This window comes from Cupressus sempervirens, chromosome 4, assembly GCF_028749045.1.
Source record: "Cupressus sempervirens isolate cs-2001-9-10 chromosome 4, ASM2874904v1, whole genome shotgun sequence".
NCBI classification, from domain to species: domain Eukaryota; kingdom Viridiplantae; phylum Streptophyta; class Pinopsida; order Cupressales; family Cupressaceae; genus Cupressus; species Cupressus sempervirens.
The window spans coordinates 297240170-297254858 of NC_143121.1; the positions used below are offsets into that span (position 1 = coordinate 297240170).

At 35.3% G+C, this 14689-nt stretch overlaps 1 protein-coding gene across 3 annotated transcripts in view; it reads left to right on the forward strand.

Moving 5' to 3' along the window:
- LOC149561182 (BTB/POZ domain-containing protein At1g01640-like) overlaps positions 1-14689 on the forward strand; it is a 103142-nt gene that overhangs the window by 38083 nt on the left and 50370 nt on the right. The window contains exon 4 of one of the 3 annotated variants that reach the window (XM_089825007.1): positions 13940-14159. The exons of 1 other annotated variant lie outside the window; for it this stretch is intronic. In XM_089825007.1, coding sequence (XP_089681133.1) covers positions 13940-14080 — 141 coding nt within the window. In that variant the 3' untranslated portion in view covers positions 14081-14159. Of the gene's footprint in view, positions 1-651; positions 700-13939; positions 14160-14689 lie in introns of those variants that run through there. One more of the 3 variants, XM_089825009.1, reaches the window with a different exon arrangement.

Consider the following 14689-nt stretch of genomic DNA (forward strand, 5'->3'; position numbering starts at 1 on the left):
CACCTGAGAATGTTGGAGAAGTAAGACCATGTGATGTATTGGCAAGTTTTTATAGGAAGTTTGTTAGAAATTTCAGTTCTATTTGTAATGCTATGACTAAGACTATGAAAGGGGATAAAAATGATTTCAAGTGGACACATGGAGCACAAAAGAGTTTTGAGACAGTGAAACAAAAGATTGCAGAATTACCTACACTTGCTTTGTCTTTTTTTGGTAAAGTTTTTCAAGTTGAATGTGATGCTAGTGAAAGTGCTATTGGAGTTGTTTTGAGTCAAGAAGGAAGACTTGTAAGTTTCTTTAGTGAAAAGTTGAATGATGATAAGAGAAAATATTCAATTTACGATAATGCATTCTATGTTATTGTTCAAGCTTTTGTAGAAATAGAGACATTATTTAATGCCTAAAGATTTTGTGTTGTACACTGACCATAAAGTTTTGCAATATTCGGGAGGCCAGAACAAGTTGAATCAGAGACACTTGAAGTGGGTTGAATAATTACAAAACTTTTCTTTTTCATTGAATTGTAAAAGTACATAGTCAAATAAAGTGTTTGATGCTTTGAGCTGAGGAGTTTGCTGACAGAGATTATAGTTAAGGTACTTGGTTTTGATGATTTGAAGTACTTGTATGAAATTGATCTTGATTTTGCAGAACCTTGGAGAGCTTGTAAACATCAAGTGGTAAGAGATAGATATTTTGTTTAAAGGAATTCTATTGTGCATACGTAGAGGATCTATTAGAGATAACATGATGAAGGAGAAGCATAGTGGTTGACTTGCTGGACACTTTGGGACTGATAAGACAATAAAGTTGATTTCTGATAGGTACTTTGGGTTGCATATTTTTAAAGATGTGCAAAAGTTGGTTAAAATTTGCGAAGTTTGGTAAACAACGAAATCAACTAGTTAGTATTTGGGATTTTATTGACCATAACTTGTACCTAATAAGCCTTGGGAAGATATCAACATGGATTTTGTTCTTGGTTGCCTAAAGCATAGAGAAGGAATGATTCTATTTTGGTAATAGTTTACAACTTTTCAAAGATGGCTCATTTCATACCTTGTAAGAAGACATCTGATGCAGTACATGCAGCTCAAATATTATTTAAGGAAGTAGTAAGATTGCATGGTTTTCCTTAGACTATTGTTTTAGATAGAGATACTAAGTTTATTGCTTATTTCTAGAGGACAGTTTGGAAAAACTGAATACAGAGTTGAGGTTTAGCTCTACATTTCATCCACAAATAGATGATCAAACTGTGGTTGTGAATAGAAGTTTGTGAATCTTGTTAGGATTTTTGGTTGGAGATAAGCTTGCTAATTGAGACTTGGTTTTGGCACAAACAGAGTTCACATATAATAATTATGTAAATAGAAGCACTAAGAGGCACCTTTTGAGTTTATTATTGGAATAAATCCTAAGGAAACTACCAAGTGAAGGGATCTGAGCATTGAGATAAAAATAAGTGCTAAAGGTGAAGAAATTACAGATTTGATGAAGACATTGCATGAGGAAGTGAAGACAAATTTGGAGATTTGTAATTTGGAATATAAACAGAGAGCAGATAAAAGGAAGAGACATATATCTTTTTAAGTTGGAGATGAGGTTATGATTCATTTGAGGAAGAACATATTTCCAGTTAGAGTATATGGCAAATTAGAAATGAAGAAATTTGGTCTTTGTAAGATCATAATGAACTTTGACAGTGGAAGTGCCTTTGAAGTTGAACTAGTAGAAGATATGGATATTTTACCTATGTTGAATATTGCCAAAATCTTTGAGTATTTTGAATCAGATGATGAATTAAAAGATAACCACAATTATCCTAAGAAGATAGACAACACTAAAAGGATCTTGAATAGAAGAGTAAGAGTACCAGAGGAAAATACTACATGGAATACTTGGTTCACTGGACAAAAAAACCTATTGAGTACAACTCATGGAGTAGACAAGCTTAGTTAGATCTTTATGATTCAGGTCAGAATATCAAGAGTGCTTGATGTGGACATCATTTCTTTACTAACCCCAAGTGTTTAATGTAGGAGCATCTTGGGTTTTTGAGCAATTTTGTATCAACCAAAAATATTTCTTGTTTTCTATACCAGTCTGTTGTTCATGAAGTAGCTATTGGTTCTTTTGATTTATGGTTATATATAGTTGATATCATGTTGATGACCTATCCGAGATCCTTGTCCTAAGTGCGCAGATTCTGATGTTTCATATTATTCGAGTTCTATGCTGTTCTTTGTGATCCCTATTTCATGCAATTTTCATCTAGTGAGGCAAGTTTTTTTGTCGACACAATTTCCTATGCTAACATAACATCTTCCATAGTTCGGAGCTGATTCCTAACTTTGTGTTTGGACGTATTCCTAAGATAGCACGATCCTAAGTTGTCCTTTTCTTGGGTTTTGGTTTACTCTTCCAAGACTGGACCTATAATGTATATAAATGCTTGAGTAGCCGACTTGTGGCTTAGCTAGCTATACAAAAAGCTTGGTTATATGTAGGAAATGATCATCTTAGAGAGAACAAGAGAGAAGATGCGAGCTTGGAATATAATTTTGTAATTATTCTTTGTATGAGGCCGAAACTTGGAAAGCCTCACAACTAGGCATGTTGTTTCCTTTATATGTGAAGTGAAACGATACATCGATGGAGTTGTCGCATATGGCCTCTTGTTCCTTGTTGATGTTCTGAGTAAAGCTTCAGTGTGTAACTCTTACCAAGGGGTGTTAGTAAGTTTAAGTTGGGTTTGTTCTACTCTAGCCTTGCCTAATATATTTCCTTGTATCACAAATCTTTCTCCTCAATAACAATCTTTTTTCCCCTTGTAATTAACAAATAATCCCCTGCCATACATAACAAGTGAGTTTTCATCTTATTCTTCTAGTTTGCATAGTTAACACCATCAAACCTCAGACTCTCTTTCTTGAATGTAGCCATGAATCTCTGATGCAAGAGCATCACGGGTGTAAGAGCAATCTTGCATCACCCAAAAATATTTTCTTTTCAGTCTTTTCTATTTTAATAAGGACTAGTAGATAGGGTGGTTACTATTTATGAGAACTTGCTATTTTTATTAAGTTTCTCATACAAGCTCAGAATGTTCTCATTTTTTACATGAAGGTTCATTTTAGAGTTATAAGCCTACCATAAAAATCTCAATACTCTAGCTTAAGTAAGAGAAATTATTGCGGATTTTCAGTGGAAAAATTTGCAGAAAAATCTTTAGGCTCACCGTTGGAGGTCTTAGAGTGCCTTGATAAGGTCCAAAAACTTGACGAAAGGGCACTTGCAATAGGAGTTGTTATGCGCCAAGAAGGTAGACCTGTTGCTTATTTTAGTGATATGTTGAATGATGCAAAAAGAAAATATTTTGTTTATGATTAGGAATTTTATGCAATAGTTTAAGCATTGAAGAAGTGGAGACACCATCTTCTACCTAAGGAGTTTGTTTTATATATTGATCATCAAGCTTTGAAATATTTGAATAGTCAAGGAAAAATAAACCAAAGTCATTCGAAGTGGGTTGAGTTTTTGCAAAGTTATACATTTGTTTTGAAACACAGGAGTGAGAAATCTAACAAAGTTGCAAATGCTCTAAGTAGAAGACAACTTTTGCTAACAGAAATGCAGATAGAGATGGTTGTGTTCAAGAAACTCAATACTTTGTATCTAGATGATCTTGATTTTGTGAGGCATGGAAGGCTTGTACATAACCTGTTACACTTGGCTGGACAAAGTGGTTGGATTTTATTATCTAGGATAGTATGTTGTTCAAAGGAAGCCAGTTGTGCATTCCAAGAAGTTCAATTAGAGAGAATATTATCAAGGAAAAGTATAGTGGAGGGTTAGCTGGACATTTTGGTAGAGATAAAACCATTGCTTTGGTTGCTGGGAATTATTACTGGGCACAATTGCAGTAAGATGTGAAGAAGTTTGTAGAAAGTTGCAGAGTATGCCAAATTGGGAAATGAGTGAAGTAGAATACAGGGTTGTATCAGCCATTACTTGTACTAGAGAAGCTGTGGGAGGATGTTAGCATGAATTTTGTTCTTGGATTACCGAGGACACAATGTGGGCATAATTCTATTTTTGTGGTGGTTGACATGTTTTCAAAGATGACACATTTTATTCCTTGCAAGAAGACTAGTGATGATGTTCATGTGGTAGAGTTGTTTTTTAGAGAAGTGGTAAGACTACATGGTTTTCCAAAGAGTATAGTTTCAAATTGAGATGCCAAATTTGTTGGGTTATCTCTGGCATACATTATGAAAAAAGTTGAAGACATATTTGAAGTTCAGTTCATCAGATCATCCACAGACTGATGGACAGACAAAAGTTGTGAATTGTAGTTTGGGAAACTTGCTGAGATGTTTGGTTGGAGACAAGCCAAAAGGATGGGATCTGATTTTACCATAGGCGAAATTTGCATATAATAATTTTGTCAACAGGAGTACTGATAAATCACCATTCTAGATTGTATATGGGAGTAGTGCCATAAATGCTTCTGAATTGTGACAATTGGATAAATGAGAGATAATTTGTGTTGAAGCACAAGAATTTGCTGAATATTTAAAGAACATCCATGAGGAGGTGAGGAAACACATCATAAAGATGAATACATAGTATAAAGGTAAGGAAGATGTGAGAAGGAGGTATAAGGAATTTCAAATTGGAGATGAAGTCATGGTTCATTTGAGAAAAGAGCATTTTCCAATGGGTACATATAATAAGTTGAAGATGAAGAAGTTTGGACCATGCAAGATAGTGAAAGACATAATTCTAGAAATGCTTATGAAGTGGAGTTGCCTGTTGAATTGAATATTTCACTAGTATTTAATATTTTAGATTTGATAGAGTATTATGGAGGCGATGGAGATGAATTTGTATAAGGGCAATGGAGTATTCCAGCAGTTAGGCCAACTACAAAGGAGATTGAGGATATACTGGACAGTCGTGTTGGCAAAAGTACAAGGAAAAAAAACTTACGAGGAATACCTAGTCAAATGGAAAGGGAGGCCAATAGAGGATTCATCATGGCTAGCAAGGGAGGAGGTTAACCATCTTGGCTTTCCTCTAAACACCTGAGATGTGATGGAGTCACTTCTCAAATTAGCTCGGGTGTCTCATGTAGGAGCATCCTAGGTGTAAGAGCAATCTTGCAACAACCAAAAATATTATTTTTCCAGTTTTTTCTAGTTTAATAAGGACTAGTAGACAGGGTGGTTACTATTTATCGAAATTTGCTATTTTTAGTGAGTTTCTCATACAAGCTCGGAATTTTCTCATTTTCTACATGAAGGTTCATTTAAGAGCTATTAGCCTACCATAAAAATCTCATTGCTCCAGTTTAAGTATTAGAGAAGTTATTGCCAATTTTTAGTGGAAAAATTTGTAGAAAAATCTTTAGGTTCACCACTGGAGGCCTTAGAGTGCTCAGATGAGGTCCAGAAACTCGATGGAAGGGGGCTTTCGCGATTCTTACCCTATAGATCAAGAGCTTGTGTTTTCGAAAAGTGGTTATAATAGCCAATCAGAGCAACGGTTCGAGTGTTATGGCCTTTGGGAGTTGGGCTACCAAAATTTCTAAAATAATTTTTTAAAGATGTATTTAGCTGACTCTATATGTATTGTTATGGTCTGCCAGCCCTAGGTTTTAGGTTTGAGCATCTAGAATCTTCCCGGGCGACATAAACTTGCCTATTTAGGAAAGGCATGAACATTGTCTTGGATAGCTCTGCGTGGTAGTTCATAGCTTAGTCTTGTAGATTACTGTAATGAAGGCACCCATGTGGGATAGCATATTGTACTTATGAATTCTGTAATTCTGCATTTGCGATGCAAATAAGAAGTCCATATTTTGTTTTAGCAATCGCTGTTGTTTCTTGGTTTCTGTTATGGTTTATGGTATTAAGGGGAGCACCCTTCATCAATCTCCTTAGGCTATTAACCATTCTCTTCAAGAACTTGATGCTCTGATGTTAATTGTTATAAAGTAAAGTTCACCAATACAATTGAGAAATAGGAGTAGGGGAGGGGGATTTGCTTTGAACAAGTTTTATGAACTTTGACAATTCTCAAACATGTAGTCAAAAGATATAGCAACCATAAGATAACAACCATGCAGTGCGACACAAGTTATGTTAACTAAGGAAACCTTTGATCTTAGGGATAACCCCGGTGGGAATGATGCGCACAAGATGATGCACTAATATAAAAGTACCTTGTGAAAGGATGTGACCTTGTTAGGGGCCAAAAGAATACAATTTGTACATACGAGTCTATGTTGGAGACTTTGAATCCCTGTTAGAAGATTCCAACCTTGCTAGGAGTAGTGCTAACCTTGTTAGTGGTTGAAAGGAAAACAACTGAACCCACTGTCCAAATTGCTTCAAAACAGGTGCCTAGAGAAATAAACCCACTATGAAAATTGTGTTTAGCAAATCTTCAGGATGTTAATCCAATAGATAAATTGACCAAAAAACTACTTCTTTTGCCAATATAGTTCATTTCAAATCCACTCTAATCATCAACATCAACCACTTCTTCTACCTGCGCATTTACATCTAAATCTCGTGTAACATAAGATCAATATCATTTGATCTCACTGACGATGACAACCAAGGAAATATCTTTCGTTTATATCAAGTCCTAATGACTAATTGAGTTGGGCTTGTGTCTTTCCCAATGTACAATGAATAATATAGGGCCATCATAAGATATTACAATTAGGTATTACATTCTACAATACAAGTTACATCAATTACAAAACTCGGTCGACCTCCAAGGAATAAGTCATACATATCCTTCAGAAGTCTTCACTAAATAATCATCTGCTTTTGCTATGTTAACAATAGCACCAGTAACTTGTCTTTGACCAGCATCCAATCCTACTGAACAAACATTAACCTTTGTAAAAAAATACAAGTCAGTTACGAGTACTTTTTGTGATATCCTCTTAAAGCCGTCACCAAAAAACTATGCATAACTCTGTTCAATCTTCACAATTCTTTCTGTGGCATTAGCTACAACATCATAACACATTCCTGAATTTTAATATAACTCTACACAACAAGGCTATCAATCCTCTAATTGCGCAAATCTAATCTTCCTATGCAACTTTGACAATACTCATCAGAAGGCTTATATATTGACACCAACAACAACCCACGCCATGAATGAACCACATAAGCACTCAATCATCTTCAAAATATTGAATACAATCTCCCATAAGCATTGATGCAAACACCTTGATCCTTTGACTATATTGCTCAATATTCTTGTCCTGCATCATCTTCATCTTATCATATTTTCCTTTTAGACTCTCCACCTTTTCTTTCATAACATGTGCATCTCCATAAACTGTCTTACATTTCTACCACATGTCATAGTTTATATTTATCTCTTTGACATCAACATATAATGCATATGAAAGAATACTCGAAATGACAACCATTGCATCTATATACTCTTGTTGTATCCTCAACTAATCTGGATTAAGAGTTCTTGTAGGAGTGATGTATTGTGTGACAAAATGATTTTACTATTGATCTGCCATAGCCATGAGGTATAACTTCATCCTGCAAGACTATAGTGAATACTTTGGTCTTGAGAACTTAACATCCTCCTTCGTCATCATCTTAATATCTACGTCAATCTATTAAACTCTCACCACAACTAAGGGTCAGAACTTTCATACCAATTATTGGTCCCAATTCATTAGATTATTGAAAGGTGGGGGGCGGGGGGAGGGTGAATCAGTAATCAATAAAGAAAATAACATTTTCCACCTTTCAAACAGTTAAATAAATAATCAATTAAAACATGTAACACTTGAAATCTTCAATAGATTTGACATAGATATTTTCGTTTTACAGAAACCCAACTTCCATAAAAACTGCGATGAGATTTGTATTCACAAATTATTTGCACTTTCAAGTACACTCTATTAGGGGTTGACCCTTTTAGGAGTTACAAATACATAGTAAGGTGCCACCTTGTTAGGGGATTTACCTCTAGCACAATCAAGAGCTATACCTTGTTTGGGGTAGTTTTGTTAAAGGACTTTAAACAGTAATAAAATTGACACCTTGTTAGAGGATTTCGAATGAGGACATGTTAGGATCCATCCAGTTAAGGGATTTCACTTGTTGTAAATGTTAGGGAACTATTAGAATAATCTTTAATGCTCACTCTTGTAGCTTATTGTAAATATTAGAATGTTTCTAATATTTAGGTGTAGTCTAGAATAGAATGTTTCTATTCTATTCGATTCTCCTTTTGTATATATTGATCATGTTGATCTCTGTTTAATATAAAGTACTCCACGATTTACATTTGTAACATGGTATCAGAGCCCATACTTGAAGTTTTTTTAAAAATTTAAAATTTCATTCGAAATTATTTGCTCGATTTTTTGAATCCTGGCTAGGGTTTTTGTTCGGTTTGCAAATTATGATTTTAAAGTTTTCATGTGCTGGGTCTGCAAATTGCAGCATTTTGTCAACTCACGTGTTTTGTTAAACTCGTCTCACGTTGTTTTATCCAAATGACGACTTTCATCAACTCACGATTTGGCTGCTGCATCTGTGATTGGACACAACTTTCGTCATCTGCAAAACGCGTGAAATCGTAGGTGATTTCATCTGCAACTCAAGTTTTTTTGGAAAGAAATCGCAAGTTTTTTCTTTGACAAATCCCGTGTCTAAAACTCGCGTCGGGTAGATGTTGCTTTAATAATCAAGTCTGCAAAATGTCTGGGCGTGTGGACAACTTTCTGGACTTGTCGCAATCTCAGTATTTGCAAATTTTTTGTTTAAATCTGCCAGTTTTTGCAGATTTGACTCTGCAATCCAACGGCTAGGGTTTTACCTGAAACCCTATTTTTTTGGGGTCAAAATTTTTTTCTGATCACATATTCTTAGTGGGTTTTTCAAAATCTCAAATGGGTCTTCATCAAATTTTTGTGGGTGCCTTGTTTTTTGTGCTTCGATTCTCGAGCCAACGGATCTAAATTTTGACAAAATTTTATTTTTGGGTTTTTTGAGCTCTTTTCTGGGTACTTCTCCAATTTTTTTGGGTCTTTCATTTTCTCACCTCGAAGTTTGTGCCATTTGAGCATCTGTATCAGCAACATAAGAAGTTAGACTCATTTAAACAACAAGCCCGTGCTGCCCAACACTCAGAGCAGAAAGAATCTATCTACCATGCCTTTATGGCCAGCATACCTGCAAATCATGTAAAATCTTCTACCTAGTACATCGATTCTGGTGCCTCCCGACATTTCCCTCATAGGCGTGATTGGTTTGTTGAATTCACTCCCTATTCTGACTCAGTAATCTTTGGAGGCGGCGAAGAATACAATATTATCGGCAAGGGAAATATTCAGATTCAATCTGGAGGAAGAAAACTCATGTTCCTCAATGTATGTTATGTTCCTGGCATGAAACATAATCTTCTGTCTGTTAGTCAGATTATGAAGCACTCTCCTTAGTTAGATGTCATTTTCAGTGCAAATAAGTGTTCGATTATTGATCGTGCTTCTTGCACTACCCTTGCTGTCGGTCTTCAGGATCATGGTATTTATAGGGTTGTAGATTCAGGTGATTCCCTTGAGCATGCTTTCGTTGCTGGATCATCCGTTCTCAGCAGTCTCTAGCATCAGCGATACGGTCATCTGAACATTCAGTATGTAGCACAACTTGCTCGGGATAATTTAGTCCATGACCTACCTAATATTCAGACCCAAAACCATTACGTTTGCGAAGCTTGTCAAGCAGGGAAGCAACATAGGACACCATTTAAGAATGGTGAATCATTGCGGGCATCTAGAGTGCTCCAGCTGGTCCACGTTGATGTATGTGGTCCTATGAATACTCCTCCTATTACTGGGAGCAGGTATTTTTACTCTTTGTGGATGATTTTAGTCGCATAATGTGGGTATATTTTCTTAAGCAAAAATCATATGCTTTTCCTATATTTTAGCAGTTTAAAGCTCTAGTAGAAAAAGAGTCTGGTTCCTCCATTCGTACTCTTAGGACCGATAATGGGGGGGAATTATGTTCTTTTGCTTTCTCTGCCTTCTGTACTACTCATGGCATTAGACGTCAGTTCACCACACCTCACACCCTTCAGCAAAATGGTGTTGTAGAGCGTCGAAACCGTACCATGACAGAAATGGCTAGGGCTATGCTAGAACATAGAAATGTTCCCAGAAAATATTGGGCAAAAGCAGTATCCACAATTATCTACCTCCTTAACCGGTCACCCACCCTTGCAGTTAATCATAAGACTCCTGAGGAAGCTTGGTCTGGTCGGAAACCTAGGATCAACCATTTGAAAGTTTTTGGCTTTCTGGCATGTGTATGGATTCCTGATGCCACACGCACTAAGTTGGATTCCAAAAGCCAAAAACTTATGTTTACAGGATACAGTCACACACATAAGGCCTACAGATTGATTGATGTAAATACTGATTGTTTAATCTTCAGTTGTGATGTTGTGTTTGATGAGGAACTTAGACCATTTCCGCTCTCTGACTACCCACCGCATTTTGAGATTCAGTCTTCAGCAATCTCTTACTTGGGTTCTTCTATTTTATATGAGTCATCTAATGCTACTGATACACCACCTCAGCCACTTCTAGATAATACAGCTCCTGCTCCTGGTCCTCATCCAGCTATTCTGACTGCATCTGATATTGGCTCCTCGAATCTTCAGCCAAAATGGTGGGCTCAAACGATTAGTGATCTTCGTCCTAATGAACTCATTGAGGGTAGAACCTCTAGAAATAAGAGCATTCAACATAACACAGTTAATATAGCTATTATGGCCAACATCCACAGTATCCCTAAGCCCCAGACATATGCAGAGGCCAAAGGAATTCCAGAATGGGAACAAGCAATGGATGCTGAGCTTCAGAGTCTTCAAAAGAAGCACACCTGTGTTCTTTCAGATCTCCCTCTTGGGAAGAAACCCATTAGCTGTATATGGGTCTATAAGGTCAAGTACCATGCAGATGGTACCTTGGACAAATACAAAGCTAGACTTGTTGCTCGAGGTTCACCTAGCGTGAAGGCATTAACTAGGAGGAGACATTTGCTCCGACAGCCAAGATGAGCACTATTCGCATTCTTCTTGCCATTGCAGCTCAGTATGGTTGGAAAGTTCATCAGATGGATGTGAAGAGTGCCTTTCTCAATGGTGAATTACAAGAAGAAGTCTACATGACACAGCGCCCAGGTTTTAAGGTTGCTGGTTCAGAACCAAAAGTATGTATACTTCAGAAGGCCATCTATTCTCTTAAACAGGCTCCTAGGGCTTGGTACATAAAGATTGATCAATACTTGGTTAATCAGGGATTTTAGCGCAGCCCGTCAGATAGTAATTTGTATGTTAAAAACTCTAGTAATGATATTCTTTTGCTTGTTGTCTATGTGGATGATTTGATCATTACTGGGAGTTCAGAACATTTGATTTCAGATATCAAACAAGATCTATGCAGAACTTTTGATATGACCGATGTTGGATTGCTTCATTATTGTTTAGGTATTGAGGTTTGGCAGACTGACAATAGTATTTTTTTGTCTCAGTCCAAGTATGCCAGAAATTTGGTTGACAGGTTTCGAATGCAGGATTGCAAACCTTCCTCCACTCCTATGGAGACTAGTCTGAAATTGTTCGCACAATCTGATTCTCCTCTTGTAGATGAAACACTCTTCAGGCAGCTAGTAGGTAGTCTCATCTACCTCACCACTGCTAGACCTGATCTCAGTTTTGCAGTCAGCTACATCTCACGGTTCATGACGAACCCCAAGACTGATCATTGGATTGCAACGAAATGTGTGTTACGCTATGTACATGGTACTTTAGATTATGGTCTTCTTTACACAGGGAGTACTACTCCTTAGCTCCGTGTATTCACCGATTCCGATTAGGCCGACTCAGTTGATGACAAGAAATCTACATTTGGTTATGTGTTCAGTATCGGATCTGCAACAGTTACCTAGACTAGGAAGAAGCAACGGGCACATGCACTCTCCTCTACAGAAGCAAAATATAGAGGCGATATCAAGGCAGCTTGTGAAGCAGTTTGGCTTCGTCAGATGCTTGCAGATATGCATATTTCTCAAGCAGGTCCCACTTCTTTGTTTATAGACAATCAAGCAGTACTCAAACTTGCCAAAAATCCAGTGTTTCATGAACGAACTAAGCACATCGAGCTTCATTGCCATTATATCCGACACTTAGTAGAAGATGGATCTATTCAGTTACTCTATGTCCCTACCTCAGAGCAACCAAAATATATTTTTACAAAACCCCTTGGTCTTGACAAGTTTGTTAAATTCAGGGGATCTATTGGTTTAGTAAATAGATTGAGCATTAAGGGGGGGTAATAGAATGATCTTTAATGCTCACTCTTGTAGCTTATTGTAAATATTAGAATATTTCTAATATTTAGGTGTAGTCTAGAATAGAATGTTTCTATTCTATTCGATTCTCCTTTTGTATATATTGATCGTTATGATCTTTGTTTAATATCAAGTACTCCACCATTTACATTTGTAACAGGAACAACAAAAATAATGATATGTGAAATAAGACTTCCTTTGCTTGTTCATATCCATTATAGGTCTCTTTCTCTTTTCTCTTTGTTTATCTCATCTCTGGTTGGCCCACTCTTTCCACTTCTTTAGACATAGTTGGATCACGATCAACAACAAGAACGATTGTCCTTTTACTTGTTATACTAGTTTTTGTTTGCTTCCACCTACTTAACACAATTTGAAACACATTATCATTATAAAATTCAAACATCTCGCTCCAATCCAATTGCCATAAAATGTTAGCTTCTTTCATTAGTCACCTTTCATGACCACACCAATAATTTATAGTATTTTGTGCTAAAAGACAAACATGTTTTGACTTGTGACGAGCTTGCTCTAGAATCTTCTCTATAATATTTGATCTCAATCATTGTGATACATGACATCACCTCTACATGTATGACTACATCATACAATCGTGAGACCTTTTATTGATTCTATTTAATCGATCGTTACACAAGAATTCATTCTCTGTCAACCCATCTTTGATAGCTTCACCGATCACCTATCCTTAACCTAAAATTGTCTCACATGTCATCGTTCCATCCTGGAAACACTTTACTTGTAATGATAATAAGTTGCCATCGCAATTGAATCAACTTCACTGACCAATGAATATCCTCTTGTGATTGATCTACTCAATTCAACATGAATTTGATGAACCAATCAAATTACCTATTGATTGTCACTAAATGCTCGTAGTAGTTGAACTTTTTACTTTACTGGTCCTTTCATTTTTTTGTACACCAACTGTATTTAGTCAATTATGCTTGGCAGCATACTAAGAAAACTAGGTCAATACTTGACATCAATGACAACACAATAATTGATTATCAGATCATCATTTGTTCTATCAATTCCATTTTTTATGCCAACAATCATTATAGAAAATATATGATGTTATTAGAATGTTGGAAAGAGTGTTTTGAATCCCAATTTAAAATTTTAATATTTTGATATATTTTCTTAGATAATAATAATCCTCTTATCGAATGACAATACTTCCAATATGATATTTATATTTGAAATTTTCCTATTATAAACAACATGAAAGATCCTAAGGATAAAACTTTGTAGTTCATAGGAGAAATAAACATTTGATTTTTTTGAACATAGTAATGACATGCATAACTTTTTAAACAATATAAAGAAGCAAACCAATAATCCTCATTTAGGTTTCCAAAAGGGGTTCGATGCATCAAATGGGTGTCTTTATTTACATATACATTCTATTAAGTTTATTTATACAATTTCGAATATTTGATTATTTTATATTGATTTTTATAGTATGCATTTATTGGTTAGTCTTATCTTATTCTTTTTGATAGAAATTGCATAGCCATTACAAAGAAGATCAATTAAATCTGATGGAAAAAGATCTACCAAAAAGTAAGGATGATCCGTCATGTCAAAGACATGTTTTCACACCGAAAAGGAATCCATCGAATGATATTGATTTTTCAATATGATGATTCAACTTTGTATTTGCGAAAGCAAACATTGTAATTATTGAGATTATTTTTAAAATTATATTTAAATTAAAAAGTATATTGAGTGTATTCATTTACATAATATAGATTTTTTTTTAATCAAAGAAAAATATATAATACTATATTTGCAAGAGGAAACTAATCTAAAGACATAAATGTATTGAAAAAAATATATTTAAATTGAAAAGCAGAATGAGTGTCAATTTACATAAAATTATTGTCCTTTATAATAAAACCCAAATATTAAATGTTATATGTACAAAAGGAAAACAAATAGAGAGATCTGATGATGTTTTTGAATAATAAATTTGTGTTGATTAGATTTAGTTTTAAGAATGTAATGTTTTTAAATTCTCTTATTGTTGGATAAATGAATTTTCCTTTCATATCATTAAGTTAAAAAAAATTCAGATAAATTTAGATATCATCTCAAAATTTTTATAGATAAATTTAGATCTGATCTTTGCAAAGCTGTATTATTTAGATTTTTTTGTTTTTAGATTAGTTTGTGTGAAGTTTTTTATCATTAACGTTTTAGATTATGCTGCATGGTCTATCAAGATGAAATACTAGCAAGAGAGAAAGTCT